At 43.6% G+C, this 22,696-nt stretch overlaps 1 protein-coding gene across 1 annotated transcript in view; it reads right to left on the bottom strand.

Moving 5' to 3' along the window:
* LMNTD1 (lamin tail domain containing 1) overlaps positions 1-22,696 on the bottom strand; it is a 278,703-nt gene that overhangs the window by 122,230 nt on the left and 133,777 nt on the right. Inside the window, exon 6 of the mRNA XM_074998356.1 lies at positions 11,379-11,480. Within this exon, the coding sequence (XP_074854457.1) occupies positions 11,379-11,480 (102 nt within the window). The remainder of the gene's footprint in view (positions 1-11,378; positions 11,481-22,696) is intronic.

The raw sequence follows: 22,696 nt of genomic DNA, 5'->3' as shown, positions 1-22,696 counted from the left end.
CCGCTTTCCAAACCCTATGGCATCTGATGAATATACCAGCATACATAATTAAGGAGCTACTTTGCTTTGGCATGCAAATTCATTAGTTTTCTTACATAAAAATGCACAAAATCACAAATGTTTCCTGACAACTAAAATAACTGTTCATTGCTTAAAACTTGGAACATGCTCAACTATACATTTCACCGATTTGTTTTTTAAGAGTCAGCACCTAAAAATCTCCAGGCTATATTAATATACAGTACTTGGGATTTTGGAAGATGACAGTTTACAGTTTTTGACAGATTTCATCCAGATCTCATAATGTTTGCCAACATTACATCCTCTAAATTAATTCTGTTTTAGATATTCAAAAGCAGCTGATGTGATTTTCTTTTACTAGCATAGCAAACTGGAAGCTGCAGCTTTGGTTTGTGTGCTTATTTGAACAACTTAGTTTAGGGCCTGTCGCCTTTTATTTTTAAGGCATAGCTCAAATGCAGCATACCTTGCCATACTAGGGTTTCTTTCTTCATTTACAAAAAAATCAGATCCTCATTTGACCTGCTCAAATGGGAGGGAAATTGGAGAAGTGAGGAGAGTTTTGGAAAGCTGTTAGAGACAGTGGGGTTTTTTAACCCTCTCTAGTCAGTTATGAAGATGACATATTAAAACTTAACAATTATGGGAAGGTCTTCTGTGATGCCATCAACTGACATAAGAAAACACACTGTACACTTAAGAAGAAACAATCCAGAAATGTATTATAATAGTGTCCTTTGATGAATAAATACTGATTATGGGTATGTCTATACAGCAGCGTTATTTCGAAATAAGCTATTCTGGAAGAGATTTTCTAGAATAGTTTGTTTTGAAATAATGCTGCTACACACAAAACACATTTCCAAAACAACACTCAGCTATTTTGAAATAGACCATCTACACACATAGAGCCTATTTCGAAAGAGCGCCATTGGATGTACTCTGGCTTATTTTGAAATAGGCTCTGTTCCCTGTCTAAACAGACCCTATTTCAAAACAGCTGTTTCAAAATAGGTGCTATTCCTCGTAGCTATGTCTACACTAGCCCCGTCCTTTCAGCAGGGGCATGGTAATGAGGGAGTCTGGAATATGCTAATGGGGAACTGACATGAATATTCAGTACCTCATTAGCATAACGGCAGCCACGCGCAATTCAAAAGTGCCTCTTTCAGAATGTATGCCACCCATGTAGATGGGGCCTTTTGAAAGGACTCCCTAGACTTCAAAAGCCCTTTCTTCCTAAAACCAAATATTCATGCCAGTGCCTCACTAGCATCTTCCAAACTGCCTCATTGCCATGCCCGTTCCAAAAGGAGGGGGCTAGTGTAGACATAGACGATGGAATGAGGTTTATCTATTTTGAAATAAGCCAATTGCTATTTCAAAGTTAATTTGAAATAGTGGTTTCATTGTGTAGATGCTACCAAAGTTATTTTGAAATAACAGCTGTTATTTAAAAAAAAGCATTGATACCTAGACATACCCTAAGAATAAAAGGGAAGGAGTTTTGTAACAATGAATCACCCAGACTCTTCCATACAGATCGGGGCAATTTTCAACCCAGGTACTGTGTAGTATTGCTCACATGCTTAAATTTATGTTCCCAAATAAGTATTTAATTATCAGTTTATGTTTCCAAGGGCAACTTTCTTCTTGGAAGAAAAGAATTATAACCTACTTTTAAAAATGTGAACATGAAAATCAATCCTGCAACATGTTTGGGACATATTGGGCTTTACACCCCAGTAACTTTTGTTGGTCAAATACAAATAGCAAAAGTTAGCATCTAGAAACTAGAAGACATCAAAAACAGCATGCTGGCTTGTAGCCAAAAGGTATATTTGAATAAGGTCACTAAACTCTGCCCCTACCCCTTAGGGTTACTTACCCAGTGTCATAAATAATTCTTTGTCCTGAGAACGTATCGGAATACGTAGATGTCGAAAACCATTACTTACATCTTAACAATTGAGACCTTTCTGTCATGGGCCTAGCAGAAGTTTGCCAACCCGTGGCATTTTCTTGCACCTGTTCTTGAGAGAGAGCTATTTCCAGTTATTAGTGAACCGGCTCATGACATGGATACACTAAATAGGGATCATTGATGAGACTTCAACATCAAGGTGCCACGTTATTGGCCCATGGGAAACTATAGCCAACATGCTGTGTGACAGACCCAGACCAGCTGGCTGCTGCACACGAATGGAAGGCAAATATGTTGGGCTCGTTGTAAACAGTTTCCTCTTCCCTGAGTACTCTTTGAATGCTGGGAAGTGGGCAGGCCTAAGCCCACCCAATGCTGAGGCCCCTCCCCCAGCCTAGAGGGAGGAACTACTGGATGCAGGACCTAACTGATTGTAACCAGGGCTGAAACTAGTACAGTAAACCCCTGAGATACATGCAACCAAGTTGCACGTGTCTCAGGTTAACAGGACTGCTGCCCCTGGCTGCAATGGTTTCCTGCTCCTGTCAGGGGCGGCAGCCTGGCTCCTGGCTCTCTGCAGCTCAAGGGTGACACCCCGAGTTACCTGAAAATTCAGCTTACGCAGGGATGCCAAGAACACACCCTCCTCATAAGTCCAGGGTCTACTGTACAGCACAATCAAGCCAGCGCCTGGGAACAATTAAAAATTTGCTAGAAGCAGCAGCCTAATCAGTGCACCTGCAGCCCATTAAGTCCTGCTGGGGTTTATTTAAAACACATGTGGGCAATAATTTTCACAGAGTGGCCACTCTGAGAATTTTGGTGCCGGTCATGGGCTGGCTCAGGGCCCCCCAGAAGGGGCAGGGCTTCAGGCAGAAGAGGTGGGGCTGGGAGCTGCAGAGAGGCACAAAGTGTGTGAGTGTGAAAGAGAAACACTTTGTGTGTGAGAGACAGACTGATTGTGACACAGATGGGGTGTGTGCTGCAGCGTATATGTGTGACAGTGACTAAGTGGAACAGACTGGGTGTGTGTGACAGTGACTGTGTGTGTGTGTGCTGGCTGCTGCTGGGTACATTTCTGAGAGAAGCCACCCTGTGCCTCTAAGGAAAATCTGTCCTGCTCTGCACTCCTGACACTGAGTAACTTACCATCCATGCTTCAGATTGGAGCAGCCATGCCCTGAGTCCCCCACCTCCTGCCCTGAGTCTGGCACACCAACCCCCTGTTGGGGGTTGGCATCCCTGCATAAGCTGAATTTTCAGGTAACTCAGGGTGTCACCGAGCCCGCCCCCCGCCCTGAATCCTGCACCTTTCACCCAGCCCTGAGCTCTTCCACACTGCCCAACTGCAGCCTGAACCCTTCGCCCCCCACCCCCACCTTGAGACCCTTCTGGTCCCCCAACTCTGCCTCCTGCACTCCTCTCCATTCCTCCAGCCCCCTGCCCTGAGCCCCTCTTTAGCCGTCTCTACACATGCACGCTACTTCGAAGCAGCGGCACTAACTTCAAAATAGCGCCCGTCACGGCTACACGTGTTGGGCGCTATTTCGATGTTAACATCGACGTTAGGCAGCGAGATGTCGAAGCCGCTAACCCCATGAGGGGATGGGAATAGCGCCCTACTTCGAAGTTGAACGTCAAAGTAGGGCACGTGTAGACGATCTGCGTCGCGCAACATCGAAATAGCGGGGTCCGCCATGGTGGCCATCAGCTGAGGGGTTGAGAGACACTCTCTCTCCAGCCCCTGCGGGACTCTATGGTCACCGTGTGCAGCAGCCCTTAGCCCAGGGCTTCTGGCTGCTGCTGCTGCAGCTGGGGATCCATGCTGCATGCACAGGGTCTGCAACCAGTTGTCGGCTCTGTGAATCTTGTGTTGTTTAGTGCAACTGTGTCTGGGAGGGGCCCTTTAAGGGAGCGGCTTGCTGTTGAGTCCGCCCTGTGACCCCGTCTGCAGCTGTGCCTGGCACCCTTATTTCAATGTGTGCTACTTCGGCGTGTAGATGTTCCCTCGCAGCGCCTATTTCGATGTGGTGCTGCGCAACGTCGATGTTGAACGTCGACGTTGCCAGCCCTGGAGGACGTGTAGACGTTATTCATTGAAATAGCCTATTTCGATGTCACTACATCGAAATAAGCTACTTCGATGTAGGCTTCACGTGTAGACGTAACTTTTAAGGACCTGAGCAACGTCAGGAGAATGTACTAGTAATGATATAAAAATGATATAAAGCAGGACTGAAAGTTTCCAGTAGAAAATGCTTCAGATCAGAAAGATTCAAAGTTGCTGGAAGCTCCTATCTATCATTCAAATTATAGTCAAAGTTGCCTGACACTTTACTTTATTTTTAATTGCTTATAACGTTGCCTAACATTAGCCATTCAGGCTGAAATTTGCCTTGCTGAGCACCTGCCCCAAGCTAACATTTTCAGCACAACTGTCTCAGAAATTTCCAAGCATAAGATTATGGAAAAAAGTTAGTGTTTTGCCCATCTTAAAAAAAGATCTCACCATTTCACAGTGATGGTTTCAAATGTCTCTGCTTTGGAGCAGGGCTTGTATTTTAACAGGAGTTGGAAAAATGCTGTAGGATCAGGGATCTGCCTTTTGCTTGTATTAATTAACATCTTGTATCCAGAAAGGTGCGAATGAGAATAAAAAGTTAATGTAGTCAGAGTGGATCACTTCATTAGCTAAGTCCAAATCTATCCTGCCACTGAAAGGTCAGGCAAGACTATGGCAGACAAAATCTTCAATTATTTTGTTTTGAAAGTGGGTTTTCCCAAAAGGATTCATCGTGACAAAGGGACAAAGTTTAAGAATAACTTACGTACAAGGCACAGAAATCGGTACTTGTCATTGCATGTGATAAGTGTGAGGTCAGCCCCACATGCCACTCTCCTATTTCTATAACTTCTCCTGTTTTCTATCCACAACTGGTACATTAGTAAATGAAGTGGCATTGACTTATGGTATGGATATTATTCTAGACTGAATGCTTTATAGTTCTGTATAATATGTTTATTAAGCAGATGTGACTTCTAAATGGCTTGTCATATGTCTAGTGAGTTGAGTTGTATGAGTATCCCACTGATCATACAGGAAAGGTTATTTTATAAGATGGCAATATATTTGAGAATTTCAGCTGTGCAAAACTGGCCATTGTATATTTGATGCTGAGCCTAGAACTGCCATGGTACCTACTTGCTTCATTGGCAAGATAAACTGAAGAAAGTTTCAAAAGTTTCCATGACCAGTACCACAACTTGTGAAATAAAAGCAAGACAAAGATACACTCAAGAACTACTGACTGTTAAGAGCTTGTACTCTATTGTTAATATGTCCGATGGATGAACTGACTGTATTTTGAGTTAACAGAAATGTCAGGACATTACAATTATGAGGGGAAGGGGAATGTAGCACACCTAAGGGAACACCAGGGTCATATTTACCTTCTCCCTACCCCTCAAAGGACCAGGGCTCTGCTGGTGGGATCTAAAGAAACACAGGTCTGGGCAACAATATTCTCCAGAGAGAGACTTGGGAGCACCTGTTTTTACGTAAGCTGTGAGTGCTTTTGTGGAGTGTGTGTGTGTGTGGGGTGGGGGGGAGGATAACAGTCTAAGTTTATTAAAATGCTCTTGTTTTGAACGCTGTCCAGTCTGGGAATGTAACACCCGCATGCAAAAATTAGGATAAGCCAGATTTTAGATTGTCCATGTAACCTCAATTCAGCCCTCTTGTACAGGTGCATGTATTTTAACATCATCTTTTTACATGATCACACTTTTTTTTTTAAAGACCTCTTTCCTTATTCAGTGCACAGGATAATCCTGCTCTGGGATTTAATCGGGGCTGTACGGTGAACAAGGGTGTGATCTGTAAGATCCCCATGTCATTTGTTGAGGTGTTAGAAAGTGTGAGAGCATGAGGCAGAATTGGCAGGAAGGTAAATGATAGTTCCAACAGTTTATGGCTGCATGGCAGAATGAACTGTACTTCTGACCGTATCACATATTTCCTGTGGCATGCTGGCAAGTCACTGAAACCCCATTTTTCACCTACAGTGACTAATTGTGTGTTCTTCACTTTGTGGGTGCTCAACTCAAAATTGTAGTGCTGAGCACTCACAGTGGCAACTGAAATCAAAGAAGCTATGCTTTGAATATATAAAGTGATGTATAATGCTGAGCACCCAAGCAATCCAGTCACTGGGATCTCATATTGGGTATCCAAAGTTAGTGGATACACTTGATCTCAGTGTTTGTGGCTCAGCTCCCCATCTTAAAAACGGGGATAATGCCAACCCCTCAAACTCACAGGAGTTTTGTGAAAATAAACTAATTACAGGTTGAACCTCTCTAGTCTGGCACTCGCTCACCCAGCAACATCCATAATCCAGCATGATTTTTGTTAGCTGGCCAACCACATATCATGAGTGTGGCTAAGTTTCCTGTGGTCCCATAAAGTTTGTTTGCAGCCTCCAGTCCTGCTTCTCAGTGTTCTGTGCTGTTATCTAGCTGTAATTTACCCCTACATGTCTTCTTGACCAGTGTTTCTTAAACTATGTTCTGCCGAACACTGGTGTTCTGTGAACAACTAGCAGGTATGTCACAAGTGTCTGACACTTATTTTGTATCGTACACTGATTGTCTATATTTTCTGTTATTAAAGCCAGATACAAGTTTACTTCTTCATTGCTATGATACCTGATTAAATTACTTCATTTTGGCTATATCTAGACTAGCTCCCAACTTCGAAGTGGGCATGGTAATTAGGGTGATGGGAGATTACTAATGAAGTTCTGTGGTGCATATGCAGCACTTCATTAGGCTAAGTCTCCCCCGCGGCACCTTCAAAGTAGCACGGACACTTCTAAGTACCCATGGCTACAAATTTTGAGGAGTAAAGGGACTTTGAAGTACCGTGGGCACTTTGAAGTACCCATGGCTGACCTGTGGCTATGTGCATGTCGGTACTTCGAAGTTTCACACTTCAAAGTTGCCGTGGGGGAGATATTTTTGGTCTGACAACAATTTCTTTAAAGAAAATTTTCATAGGTGTTCTGTATAAAAAAATATCTTTTGGTGTTCTATGGTCTCAAAAAGTTTAAGAAACACTGTTCTAAGAGCCCAGTAAGCAGTGCAAGTCTTGGTAATGTTGCTAGACAATATTGACCTCCTGTGGTCCAGCAAATTCTCTCATTGGACACTGGTCAGGTCCTGAGGAGGCCAGACTAGTGATTCAATATGTACTATTTGTGAGGCAATCCGATACAATAGTTATGAGTGCCCTAGAAAAGAGTATGAGAAAAGTAATTCTGTCTTCAGAGCAAGGTTTTAACAGTATACAGCAAATAAGGCCAGGAGCCACACACAGAACAATGATTTTCAATGTTTTCTAATGGGGTGCCTGTTATGTTAGTCGTAATTTGCCTCACTAAATTGTCTAGCTTCTTGCTTAATTGTGTTGTTCACCCTAAAGACACTTAACTTTGGGGAATTTAATCTTTTATGCAATTAGATACAGTGTTTAGGATTTTATATGTCTTCACAGTTTTCTTTTAAGGGTACAGTGTGATACTTCTACTGGTCTCTCTGAAGGAAGCACAGCATTTATTCAGTAACTTGGTCTACAGCTAGTGTGAGGATTGTAATTTGGCAACAAATTGCTACCTCACCTTGTTTGATTCTTCACAGTTATGTTCTCCTGCATCCAGCTGCACAGTGATGAGTCAATGATACATCCCTTGTAAAGCCCTTTTCATTGCCTACCCATACCAGAGATGGAAACTAAACAGGACACTTGATAGGTTTTCTTGATGTGCTTTCTCTATTTACCAGTTACAATACACCAAATAAAGCAACAAGGGGTCCTGTGGCACCTTATAGACTAACAGAAATGTATGAGCATAAGCTTTGGTGGGCAAAGACCCACTTCATCAGATGCATAAAATAAGCATGCGATAGCCGTATCCATATTGATTCAGGTGCTTTTCATCGTGAACACTTCATTCCTACCCTCCATCTGCACCACGTATACGTTCTGCATCTCTGGGAAGACTTCTCAGGCCTGCTGCCTGATATATACGTAAACTGCTGGCTACAGGAGGTGTTAAAGTAGAACTGAGGATGTTAGTTACCTTAATGAGGTAACCTCAGTTTAACTTAATACCTGGAGGCACCACAACAGAGCTTTCTAGTCTGATTCCTCAAGAACAAATCAATCCTCAAATAAAACACCAGGTTGTCTAAGGCAGAGCACAGAGTGATGCAAGTCGGAGCACAGCCCTCAAGCACACTGCTTTTTCTGACATGCAGAAAATACACGCAGCCCAAAGTGATCTCTAATCCAGGCTTACTCGCTCTCTGATACACATTGCAATTGGCATATTCAGGACATGTTCCAGGACATGTCACCTGCTCCGGTACTTATTTTCACCCTCTTCTTCCTCCCCTTGGTTCTGGCTACTCTTAGATCCATCACTACATATTTTATAAGGGTTTATCCCTCATTTCGTGGGTGCCACTGTCTGATGCATCCTACTGTCTCCTGTTGCCCACATTCAATCTTCCCCCCCCCATCAAACCCCAGCTAGCACTACCATCACAGCTAATTCAACACAACGATAGACAGCTGCTTCTACCAACAGGAGAGGGGAAGCAATGCCAGCATAGGCTGACAAAGATGTTTTTAAAATGAGATTATTGGCAAGCAACTAGTTGCAACTCTACCAAAAGTGGCAGTGCCAGCTGAAGAGTAACATTTGCCTGGAAGAGAGAGAAGGTGTGGGGAAAGGTGGAGTGAGGTAGGGAGAAGAGAAGATTTCTGGCTAAACTCTTACATTTTCTCGCACATTTTTCATAACAGCTACAAAACCAATCCCTACGTATTTAATAGTCACATTGTTCTTAGTGGAATGTCAGTTTAAAACAAATGGAACAGAGTTAGACCAACCCACATTCTAAAAATCACATCTGTTACTAGAGGTCTGCCTAGAAATGTGCAATATTCAATGGGTGCAGTCCCATTACAGTTCCCCTTACAGATGGGTCCTGTGGAAAGGAAAAGGATGTGCTTGTGTCTATCATGTAAGATTGAGAGGCAGGAGGATCTTGGTTCTGTCCCAAGTTCTTTCACTGAGGTGCTGGGTGGAGTTGGACAAGTTATTTATAAAGCTGACGGGAAGGAAATCTACACACAAATCTTTAATGTTGTAGTAGCAGAGTTCCAGCACTCAGCCCTACTTTCTAAAGTTTCACTCTAAAATAACATTCCAAAATTCTACAGTTCTCAGAACAAAATATGTTTGCCTTAAAATGATACATTATTATGTCTGTTAACTAAAGCTCCACCTTCTCCAGCCCCATATGCAATGGAAAGAACAATATTTAACTAAGGGATGTTACAATAAATATCTATGAAGTGTTTTGAAGTCTTTGAACAGAATGAGCCCTGGAAGTGCAAAGTATTACTACCATAGTATCTTTTATGCCATTCAAAATATATGGGTTTCAATACCAGGGTTGTGAGGTTTCCATTGTCATTGGAATAGATGACCAGGACAAGGTAAAATAACAATAGGGCCCAGAACAGAACCTTTTTCATATCAGAAACCAAAGCACCATTTAAAAAAAAAATTGAAAATTTTCAACATATCCTAGCTCCATCCTGAATGAGAAGTACTGAAATAGCATAGGAAATGGCTATTCTTGCAGTAATTCTGGCTAGGTAGGAAACAAGAGCTATTGGCAATTTGGCAAACTAGCCTATAGTCACATGATTTCCAGCCATATTTTCCAGACTGAAGACTCCTGATAAGTTTTTTGAGGAAAAGCTTCCAAATCTGGGCTTGGGTTCCTATCCAGCCTTCAAGATTATTTATTAGGTGATGAGCTTTTGTGGTACAGACCAACTTCTTCAGATCTACCTTCAAGATCTTTGACACTAATTGTTACAGAGCATGAACATGTGGAATTTAACTCAGAGTTGTTTTGAACTACATATCTTGTATTTTTTTGCAAAGTATCTGGTAGGTGAAATTCAGCCTTCAGTCAAACCACTGGTGGGCGGGTTTTTGTTCTGTTTCAAACATGAGGGCATGTCTACTTTGTAAACACACCTGACTCAGATGAATCAGTTAAAACAGGATTGTCCCAATGTATTTCAAGCATGTTTTTTTTTTTCAGTGTAACTTAGACTTAACTATGCCTCTGAAATATACTACAGCTAAGAGAACAATTCAGTGTTGGTCACTTTGGCCACAGACTGCAGCATGATTCTCAGCCTGGATTAGAACACAGGTCCCTTCTACAATGTGAGAGCAAATTGTGTTTTTATTGTGATTGGGCACAACAGGCTGTAAGACGGGGGTCAGCAACCCCTGGCACAGGTGCCAAGAGTGGCATGGAAGCCAATTTTCACCAGCAGACAAGGCGGACACTCGGCCCTGTCCTTCCTCCCCCACCCAGCCAGGAGCTTGCTCAAAACCATGCCCCCAGAGGCTTAACAAAAGCCCAGCTACTGCTGCCAACCACCAGCTAAAAGGTAACACTCTGGATCTTAATTTATTAATGAAGGTGTTGTAAATAGGGCTATTACTGACTTTAAAAAGTTTCACTGGAGCTCAGACCATACACAGAGGTCAAAAGGTCAAATTTTGGCACTCTGCCTGGGAAAGGTTGCTGACCCCTGCTGTGAGCCACCCCTAGAACACTGTTTTTGCAGGGGCAGGTTGTGCACATAGGTTGTTTCTGCTCCTCCCAGCTGAGTCGGGGGGGCGCGGTTTCAAGGAGCCAGTTATTTCTCTTCTCCTGCCCTCACCCTGGCCCAAGTTTGAGCAGCACAAATTGGGGGCTACTGCAAATTTGCAACATAAACAAGCTGGGGATTGCTAGAAGACCATTTCCCTGCTACCCCCTATTTCCCCCTCCCCACCCCAAGTTCCAAAGTTTCCTGCAGGGAGAGAAAAGAAAGAGCTGCCTCTGCCTAATCTATGCCCACCCTCCTTGCGTTCCTCCATACTGAGGCATCCTCAGCAAGTAAGTTAGGGGAGGCTTCCATTCCAGAGCAGATTTGGGCAGAGAATGCTCCCCATAGTGTGGCTCACAGTCAAGGTACCTGATGGTCTTTTAATCAAGGTCATGTTTATTCTCTGTAATCCACTATGAAAATAATAGCCCGAAAGTCATTCTGCCCCTTGACTTAACTTCCCATAGAAAAATACGCTTTCAAAAAAAGGTAGCAAGAAAAGGATAATGCATCCAAAGCCCTAGATGCAAGCAGGCTCTGTTAACAGAAACCAGACTATAGGAGAGATCAGGGGACATTTGAAAAATATGCAGAGAAACGAAATGGAAAATCTCCATCTGCCTCTAAGAGTTCCCTTTACAGGGGCATGGGAGTGCAGTTACCAGCAAAATGACAGCCACTGACCTCTAGCCTGGCCTCCAGGGCCCCGATGCGCTGCTGTCTCCCCCTGTGTTCCGACTGCAGCTTTTCAATGCATGCACTGTTCTTGTCCTCTTCAGAGAGGATCTGTTTGAGAAAAAGGGAGGTTCTTTGTGAATGCCGGGGGGGGGGCAGTCAAACAGAGAAACAGAAAAGGCGTAATTTGCTTCTTTATGTCTAATATCTAGCATGCTGCCAAATCTTCTTACTGTCACACTGCAGCAAAACAACAGTTTTTTTCACGAGTCCCATACCCACAGCTACTGCTTACTTGCTGCACTCCGAACAACTGTTTCACATTATTGTGGGGAGGAAATGCAGGTCATTCTAACATTTATTAGCTACGTCTACACGTGAAGCCTACATCGAAGTAGCCTATTTCGATGTAGCGACATCGAAATAGGCTATTTCGATGAATAACGTCTAGACATCCTCCAGGGCTGGCAACGTCGACGTTCAACATCGACGTTGCGCAGCACCACATCGAAATAGGCGCTGCGAGGGAACGTCTACACGCCAAAGTAGCACACATCGAAATAAGGGTGCCAGGCACAGCTGCAGACAGGGTCACAGGGTGGACTCAACAGCAAGCCGCTCCCTTAAAGGGCCCCTCCCAGACACAGTTGCACTAAACAACACAAGATTCACAGAGCCGACAACTGGTTGCAGAGCCTGTGCATGCAGCATGGATCCCCAGCTGCCGCAGCAGCAGCCAAAAGCCCTGGGCTAAGGGCTGCTGCACATGGTGACCATAGAGCCCTGCAGGGGCTGGAGAGAGCGTCTCTCAACCCCTCAGCTGATGGCCACCATGGCGGACCCCGCTATTTCGATGTTGCGGGACACAGATCGTCTACACGTGCCCTACTTCGACGTTCAACTTTGAAGTAGGGCGCTATTCCCATCCGCTCATGGGGTTAGCAGCTTCGACGTCTCGCCGCCTAATGTCGATGTTAACATCGAAATAGCGCCCAACACATGTAGCTGTGACGGGTGCTATTTCAAAGTTAGGGCCGCTACTTCAAAGTAGCGTGCACATGTAGACACGGCTATTATCATATACACACATACAGAAATATGTTATGGTACTGCCAAAACCTAAGAATAGTATCAGTATGTATTTCTGTTATATCTCAAGTCCCCAAGCAGGACCAGAGCCTCAGTGGTGCACACATATAATATAAGGGACAGTTCATGCCCTAAAGCTGTTGTGTTCAACATGCTAGTCACTAGTCACAAGTGACTATTTGACTGGCTGAGTGTGGCTAGTTGGCCTGAACAATAAGTATATTTTCAGAATAATGTGGCTAGTTTGCTTTAGCAGTAGCCACCCTAGTGCCATAACTATCAGTGGGGTAGCTGTCTTAGTTTGTATCCGCAAAAATAGCGAGAGGTACTGTGGCACCTTATAGACTAACAGATTTGTTGAAGTATAAGCTTTTCATGGGCAAAGCTTTCTTGCATCTGACAAAGTGGGTCTTTGCCCACGAAAGCTTATGTTCAATAAATCTCTTAGGCTACGTCTACACTATGAGATAAAATCAAATTTATTTATATCGATTTTCTAATACTGGAATTAATTAGTTAAATTTTCACCATCCTCACTTACACTGTGCTCCCCACAAAGTTGAGTCATTGCTGCTGCACACAAATTGGCTAACATTGACTGTTGCAGAAGTGCATTGTGAGAAGCTATCCCACAGTTCCCTCATCCCTGTAGCATTCTGGGTATGCTCGCTGGTCTTGATGTCCTCTTTCCTCATTATATTTTCCTCATTCTCCTCCCAATCCCTAAAAATATGTCAATCCCTGGAAATAATGCAGACATCCTCAAAAGTTGAAGAAAGAATTATTAGCTTCCCCCCACATTACGTTGCCAACATGGGTGCAGTGACTGTATTCTTAACTGGCCATCCACTGAGTACCCCACCTCCCATGATTGCATGCATGTGATCCCTGAAAATAATGCAGAGGCCTGAAATGTTTTTTAAATTGAGAAGAATGCAGGAAGAAAGAATATTTGGTTTCCTCATGCCCTACATAATTCCACCATGAAGCCACTGCGAGCTCCATGCCAGTCCCAAGCCTGGATAAAGGAGGAGGGTTGGTCAGATGCGTGTCGATGTGCTGACTGTCAAACAACAATACAAATGAAATCTGATGCCAGTAAAATTAAATTACAGCTAACACATATGCTATCCATTGGGACATGTGTTAGCCGGTGGCCAGGTAATGTGCGGTGAGGTACTCCCCTGGGTCCTAAACAACCCAGTTTTTTACTGTTAGAGCAGGCAGCTCCTAGCACTCTCACCCACGGCCAGGCTGTAGTAACCAAACGGTTAAAGTTCTTTTTGTTGTGCCGGCTGTGTTGCAGTGACAAAAGGATAACAGGGTCAGGCTCAAAGCTTAACTAGTTACAAGTTTATTAAACTACAGTTATAAGCGTGTGGTTACAAAAGGCTATTGTCTACTTCTTATATGCTAGCAAAGTACAGGTGTTAACAAGTTACGTTACAATCCAATACAAAGATATCTGTTACCATCTAACACAATGATATCTTGACACAATGACATCTAGTTACAGAGCTCTAATTCTTTAGCTGTGCACAAAAAAGTCGGAGACCTAGCATGGCTGTATCTTACCCTCTCTGCGTCTCTCGATACCAGCGTAGCCAAGCCGGATCGGTCACTCAATTCCGCGGAAAGACGAATACGAGGTTGGGCGTCCCCAGTAGTGGACCTCGGGAGGCAATCACCTGACCCGACCAGCAGGTAGTTGGTGGAATGCACTCAAAGTTAGAGTTCTGCTGGGCCCACCTTTTATACCCCTTTTAGGTTACGTATTCTCTTTCTTATCTATGGTGCCAGATCATACTGGTCTGTCTTTGTGACGCCAGTTTGTTACAAGGGCATTTCTTACTTAATTTGCACTTGTAAAACAAGAGATAAGCAATTTAGGAGTACAGGACATTCTTTTGTGTGGGCGGGGCACGTCCCCTTCTGGGATGGTTGTATGGTCATCATATCTATCAATGCCAGCTGGGGTGATTTCTTGAGGGTCCCCCCCCCATGTTGACAGTTAGGCCTGTTAGTCTTCTATCTGTACTTTCTGCTTCTCAGGGTCACGATGAGCTAGCACATCTGGGCCTCAGTGAGGGCATCAAAGACTGTGCTGTCAGCAGCCATTTCCGTGCCCTATGTGCTCCTCAGTGGGGGGGGCAGCGAGCAAGCTGGCTTGTAAGGGGGAGACTTTGTCTGGCTACAACATGGAACGTCCAAACACTGTGGGCAACTGGAAAATTAGAGCTGCTTCAGAAGGAGATGGAGAGATACTGATGCGATATACTTGGACTGGCAGAGATGCATTGGACAGCATCAGGAGAGATATGTGGTTGCGAAGTCATTTGGGCAGGAAACAAAATGAAGCGTGAAGCAGGAGTTGGATTCTTTCTTAGCAAAAACAGCTAGAAGAGCATTATTAAGATACAAACCAGTGAGTGCAAGAATGATGGTAGCAAGGTTTGAAGCAAAACCCTTCAACATCTCAGTCATTCAGGTATGTGCACCCACATCGGACAGTATGGAGGAAGAGACTGAGCTATTCTATAAAGACTTGACAAAGACGGCGGAGGAGATACCAAAGACAGATGTGCTGATCATCGGAGATTGGAATGAGAAGGTTGGAATAGATAATGAAGCTTGGGAGAGAGTCATGGGAAGGTTTGTCTATGGACAAAGAAATGAACGAGGTGAGAAACTGCTAGAGTTTGCTACAGAGCATGAGATGGTGATCTACAACACGAGATTCCAACAAAAGGACTGCAGGAAGTGGATGTGGCAATCGAATGGCGGGAAGTCCAAGAACATGATAGATATGATTTTGATAAGAAGAAGACAGATAACATCAGTACAGCAGTGCCGAACTTTCCAAGGAGCAGATATAGACTCAGACCACAGTCAAGTGATCGCAAACATCAAGATAAAACTAAAAAGAAAATGTAAGACACAGTTTAAGAAAGGAAGAGACGTGGCAAGGCTATGTGAGGAAGAAACAGGGAATGCATACAGAACAGCGCTCAAAGAGATGATTAAGAATATCATCACAGGGAAAAACCTAGGTAAGAGAGTCACAGGGATAGCCATTGCTATAGAAGAGGTAATTGAGCAGACTGTTCCAGAAGAAGAGAAGATCAATAAGAATTGGATTACCCAGGAGACACTGAAGTTGTTCAAGAGAAGAGAGCGTTGAAGATCAGAAGAGATGTTTCTGAGATGGCAGAACAGCAATATAGGATGAAATGCAATGAGGTAAGGAAAGCAGCTAGAAAGGATAAAGAGAAATGGTTAGAGGAGCAATGTGAAGATATAGAGAGGTATCACGGCGAATGTAAGACCAGGGAGGTGTATAAAACAATTAGGAATATTAAGAGGAAATGGCAACCAAAGCAGATGGTGATCAAAGATGAGAACAAAGCATGCTCGTGAACAGGGAGAAGATTGTGCAGCGATGGACAAGATATTGCACCGATCTGTACAAAGCACAGTTGGACCCGAGTGTCTCAGAGAGACTGATTGAAGAATTGAATGAGATATCTCTCCCGAGCATCAAGAGCAAGACCGATATTTCAAAGGAGGAAGTACAAAAAGCCATGAAACGACTAAAGAACAACAAGAGCCCTGAAAATAATAAGATCATGGGAGAGATGACCAAATATGGCAGAGAAAGCGTGATTCAGGAAATACACCAACTATGTAATATAGTATGGAAAGAAGGGAAGGAGCCTAAGGAATGGACAAGATCTGTGCTAGTGACCATACCCAAGAAACAAAGTACATTGGAGTGCAAGAGCTACAGAACGATTGCCCTAATGAGTCAGCTAGGTAAGGTGCTGATGATGATACTGACTGAGAGATAAGGTCTCAGATAGCAGACAAGCAAGCAGGGTTCAGAAAAGATAGAAGTACCATACAGCAGATATTGGCACTAAGACAGATAGGGGATAAAGCTCGACGAAAGAACAAGAATGTATACACTTGCTTCGTCGATTTTCAAAAGGTATTTGACAGTATAGATCAGAAAGTGACTTGGGTGGTGTTGGAGTCATACGGAGTGGATAGCAGACTGATACGGTTGTTGAAGAATATCAATGACAATGTGGAGGCAGCAGTGAGAGCACGCGGGGAGCTGGGAAGTTGGTTTAAAACAGGTAGAGGTATGAGACAAGGAGATCCAATATCACCAAGTATCTTCATTGGACATCTGGAGAGAGCGATGGACAAGATCAAGGAAGAGGTAGAAGGGATATCTGTGCATGGGAAAATAATTAACAACTTGAGGTTTGCAGATGATATAGTTATCATTGAGGAAGATGAGGAGAAGATAGCTAAAACGTTGCAGGTGTTAAACGAAGAAGGGAGACAATATGGACTGATTATGAATATCGATAAAACAAAAGCAATGGTATTTGGAAATAAAGAAATAGGAAGGGAGACCAGCATGGATGATATTGAACTAGAAAATGTAGAGAAGTTCACATATCTGGAAAGCAACATAACGTATGATCTAGACTGTAAGAAGCAAATAGTGACTAGAATGTTTCTTACATTGAGAAGAATGTAGGAAGAAAGAATTTTTGTTTTCCCCATACACTATATTGGTGTCGGGGGGAGTCTTAATGCTGGGTCCTGGACTGTTTGTTAAAGTGAGAAGAAAGGATAGTAAAGTGCAGGAAAAAAAGACTTTTTGGTTTCCCCCAGGCCGCAGCAAGCTGTGGTATGGGCAATGTGGGAGGGTGGGGCGGGGGCGCAGCTGAAGTGGCCCTTCCCTGGCAGCAGCAAGCCCTTTAGCCACCAGGCGAGACTTTTCCCCGGCAGCAGCAAGCCCCAGTATGGGCCAAGGAGGTGGGGTGTGCAGTGGGGCCCAGTTGAAGTGGGCCTTTCCCAGAGGCAGCAAGCCCTTTAGCTGCCAGGGAAAACTTTTCCCTGGTGGCAGCAAGCCCTAGTATGGGGCAAGAGGGGAGGTTCAGTGTAGGACCAGTTGAGGTGTTCCTTCCCCAGCAGTGGTAAGCGCTTTAGCCACTGGGGAAGACTTTTCCAAAGCAGCTGCAAGGCCTGGTATGGGCAAAGGGTGGGGGGTGGTCAGTAGTTGCAGGGCCAATTGAGGTGGTCCTTTCCCATGGTGGCAGCAAAGCCACCAGTATGTTAACAGCCAGGGCAGAACTTCCCCACAATCGTTCAAAGCCCCCACTATCTTAACTGCTGGGGGAGACTTCCCCACGGCAGCAGCAAAGCCCAAAATATCTTTCCCGCCCTTGTAGACCTAAACACACAACTGGCAGCATGGTCAGCACTGAATGACAGGCACATCCTTTTATTGAGTTGGGTTAGGGGCTACCACGTAAAGTGGCTGAGCACAGGAAAGACCCAGATTGTGTGGCGCCTGTGGGGGAGGGAAGGGGTTTCACACACAAATATTAACCACTGAGAAGTTTCTCAGTGTGTTATGCAAGCACGACCCCCAGCACGGCCTTGCTGATACATGGCACGGTGGCTCAGGGACTGGCACCAGGCAGCGCAGAAAAAAATAGCAGGTGTACAGACAGAGCCGCAAACTCCCTGCAGGGGCTATTTGAATGGGTAGCTGCACTCACAGCACTAATAGTACAGAAAGAAAGAAGCCATTTCTCAGGCTGTCATACTACCATGAGCCCACATGTACAGGCTCGCTGCTCCAGCTCAGAAATTCACACTCTTCCTGTTACTGGAAAGCAGCAGCCAGAGCGCACCACTGAGAGGGCCATTATGGGTTACATACAGGACACCTCTCTGGAGGCTAATAAATTCGCTTTTAAGACGCGGCGCTTCCACTCTTGCCTTTAATCAAACTTCTGAGTTTGAGCTTGACGCTATACCTGTCAGGTAATGGCGATTTTGTAATCTTGAGATTAGTGCACATAAAATCAAGCTAATGGTCTTTATAGTGTAGACAGGGACATAGTAAAATCAAGCTAACTGAGTTAAATTCAATTTTATCTCATAGCGTAGACACAGTCTTTGTCTACATAGGGTCATAGTAGCTACTGCTTCAAAACTGGATGGACACCATGACCCTGAAGAGTTTAACTCCATATCAAGGTTGAAAGTCCGCTTTTACCCCTCTCTGCTGTTCTTGGCTAGGAGTAGGGGAAATAAAAATGGGGATTTGATAACAACAAGTGGTCCTTTCCCTAGGAATGAGAATGTCTGAGCTACTCAGGCACTACTAAAACTCCAGCCACACCACAGTACCTGTGTTTTTTTATTTTTGTTATTATTATCATTATTATAGAGAAGTTCAATGGTTAACCGTTGGAGACACTCATGTAAGTTTTGCTTTCCACATGCACCTAGTCAACCAGGAAAAGCTGTCACCATCTCTATATGCACAGATCGCAATGCTAGACCACAAGACTACTCTAGCCGTCCATAGGGCTAGTACTAACTCAAAACTTAGTTTCCTAAACCCAGGTGGCCTAATCTATATACCCGCAGGAGTTTTTTAAAGGGTAAATGTTATGTTGTCTGACTGTGAGAAGCAGGGCTGTAGTCAGAGGAGAGGTTTGAGACTCAGGATTCTTGGCTCAGACTCTGGGTCATTTATGTCTGTTTTGTCCCCTAAGCTCCTGATCTCATCTGGAGGAAGGGTGAGCTGACAGTGGATAATCATTAGGACACCAGCACACGCAGATGTCAGACTAGTAGAGAAGGCCAGTCTTGCACAACTATGCTGTGCAACACAGTTTTGATGCTTCACACCATGGGATATCCACTACAGCAGATTTGTTCTCCGGGCTCTGGTCCTTGGGATGCTGCAGTTGCTCCCACTTCTGTTGTATATAAATATTATTTAATAATTAACATAGAGACTGCCCAAAGCAACATTTTTCCAGGACACTTGGCCAAATACTAAACTCATTGGCTAATTTCTTCCTGCAGGTTTCACTTAGTTATTCTTCACTTCCTGTTCTGAAGATTTACTTCACAATATTGCTGAGTGACTGAACTACCACATTACACCCTTGGGCCGTGTCTACACATGCACGCTACTTCGAAGTAGTGGCGCCAACTTCGAAATAGCGCCCGTCACGGCTACACATGTTGGGCGCCATTTCGAAGTTGAAATCGATGTTAGGTGGCTAGACATCGAAGTCGCTAACCCCATGAGGGCTACGTCTACACGTGCACGTGACATCGAAATAGCTTATTTCGATGTAGCGACATTGAAATAGTCTATTTCAATGAATGGCTACGTCTACACGTGCCCCAAACTTCGAAATGGCCATGCAAATGGCCATTTTGAAGTTTACTAATGAAGCGCTGAAATGCATATTCAGCGCTTCATTAGCATGCGGACGGCAGCGGCGCTTCGAAATTGACGCGCCTTGCCGCCGTGCGGCGCGTCCAGACGGGGCTCCTTTTCGAAAGGGCCCTGCCTACTTCGAAGTCCCCTTATTCCCATGAGCTCATAAGCTATTTCGATGTAGCGTGCACTTGTAGACGTAGCCTTGTAGTGTTAAGTGTTCCCTGCATACACAATACAAAGTTTTTGATATGCTGTACGATGAAAAGCATTATATAAATGCAGGCTATGAACAACAGCAATATAAAATCCAGTGATTCCTTCACAGCATGTGTTTCATCTTCAGTATAAATCAGGTTATAATATATAAGAGAAAGAACATGCTAGCTGAATATTGGTTTAATTTTACAAGAGATGGCACATTAAACTTTCCTTCTTACACTTGCATAATCAGTCTAAATAGATCTTTCTATTCCATTCATACTTGGATGATTATTTGGCTAATTTAAGCTACATCTATAGCTTAGGGCTAGGGGAGAAGTAAAATTAGACTTTCATATAAGACTGCAAAAGAAAATTATAAAGTGAATATTTCCTGATCAGGAGGAGACTAATTAACAGATCTCACTTTAACTCCCAGATTTAGTCACCGAAAACAGCAAGAAGTCCTGTGGCACCTTATAGACTAACAGATATTTTGGATCATAAGCTTTCGTAGGCAAATACCTGCTTCATCAGATGATTATACTTTTCAGTGTTGACACATTGCTGCTAAATTCTTATTGTTTGAGTGTTTTGTTTCTTTTTTGTATAATATATAAAATCTGGGGGTGCAGAGTTCCCCCTTATAACATCTCATTGCACATATATTTCATAGGCTACGTCTACACTTGCCCCACACTCTCAAAAGGGGATGCTAATGAGACACTTCAGGATATGCTAATGAGGAGCTACAATGCATATGCAACACTTCATTAGCATAATGGCAGCCCCTGCACTTCGAAAGTGCTGCTTTCAATCGTGTGCGACTCGTCTACACGGGGTCCTTTTCAAACGGCCTCTGCACACTTCAAAATTCCCTTATTCTTATAACCAAATAGGAATAAGGGGATTTTGAAGTGTGTGGGGGTCCTTTCCAAAAGGACCCCACGCAGACAAGCCGTGCACGATTGGAAGCAGCACTTTTGAAATACCGTGGCCACCACTATGCTAATGAGGTGCTGCATATTCATTGCAGTGCCTCATTAGCATATCCTGAAGTGTCCCATTAGCATCCCCCTTTGAAAGGAGGGGGCTAGTGTAGGCACAGCCATAATGTTTCACCCGATCAGCAATGCCACAACTGTTTCCTCAGAGATATATAAAGATGCTCTGGGTGAAATTCTGTAGAAGTTCAACAGAAGACCTAGGCAGAGCCTATCTCCTCTAAGTCTAGCTCTATACTAGGAGGTAAAACTGATTTTAGATATGCAAATCCAGCTACAAGAATTGTGTAGCTGGAGCTGACTTCTATAAAATCAATTTTTGGTGCCATCCCTACAGCAGGAGATCAATGGAAGAAATTCTCCCATCGACTTCCCTTGCTCCTTGCAACTGCCAGGAGTGCCAGGGGAAACACTGGTGCTATGACAGTTTGATTTAACATGTTCCCACTAGGCATTCTAAATCAAATCCCAGAAGACTGACCATCAACACATCAATCTTCCCATAAGTGTAGATGTACCCTAAGACTGGGATATAAGGGGTGACTAGATTCTCCGGATGGGGGAAATATAAGGTTGTACGATGAGTGCTTGGGTGACTCAGGCAAAAAAAAATCTTATTTTCATAAAATATCGTATACTTCTGACTTGGTTCATTATCGATTGATCAATAATGTATCAAGTCAAAAGTATATTGATCAATCGATGATGTATCAAGTCAAGTATAACGATCAATTGATTGATAGATAGATTAACAGAACAACATATTTGTATAAAATCACTTTGTAAAGCACTTTGTGTTCTTTTGCAAGAAAAGCACTTTCTGCATGGAGGATAACAATATCCTTGGTCGGTGTAGGTCCTGTAAAATGTGAAGATGTTCATTCATTGCTTGTCATTTAATTCTGAATCATGCAATCCCAACAACTACACTTCATTGTTTCCAAAATATCTCTAATCTTTATACATAGGTCAAGCTTAAATACCAGCCCAAAAATCAATCTAACCACAGGGCAAATCTTCACAATGAGATGAAATGCAAATAATTTTGCTGAAGTTAAGAAAACGCACTGGCAGAACTTCTCATGCATAAAGTTAATACACTACTCATGATCTTAATTTAAAAATAATCCCTTCACAATCAATTGACAGCAAACATTAATCATTATGTTAATTAAGTATTTAAGCCAGTTAAGTGCAAGGTGAAGTTGAGGGCAATAAACTCCATAAATGTTTAGTATAAAGTCTTAATAGTGCAATATACTTTTCAATGGCATATGGGATTCAGCCCAAGTCAGCAGTAATCCCATGATTTTTGTGTGTCCTTTGAGGTGTTGACCTAGACCTTGCTAGAGACCTGAAAAACTATCATTCAAAGTCTAACCCACGGGTGGGCAAGATAAAGCTCACAGGCCAGATTTGGCCTGCCAGACCTCTGGCTCTGATCCGTGGATCACCCCACTGGGATCCTCAGGCCTAGAGCAGCTAGCTGCTTCAGAGCATTCCCCACACTGCTTTAGGTGACTTGCTGCTCCATGTTGCTCTCTCCTCTGAGCCCCTGGGGAAGGAAGGCTTCACACGCTGTCCCCACCCTCCTGCAAAAATCTCTCCGTTTTCATTGCCCCATTTCCAGCCAATAGATTAAAAAGACCTTGGAACTCAGAGGATGTTAATAAGTGGCCAATTATTCTGTGACTAATAGATAGCGAAGCTGGAATACATTTGGATATGAACATAAGTCTCTGTAATTGTTTCAATTAATTTTA

The sequence above is a fragment of the Carettochelys insculpta genome, chromosome 1 (genome assembly GCF_033958435.1).
Source record: "Carettochelys insculpta isolate YL-2023 chromosome 1, ASM3395843v1, whole genome shotgun sequence".
NCBI lineage: Eukaryota > Metazoa > Chordata > Testudines > Carettochelyidae > Carettochelys > Carettochelys insculpta.
Note: the sequence above shows the minus strand (reverse complement) of the source record. Positions and strands in the feature narration are given on the sequence as shown.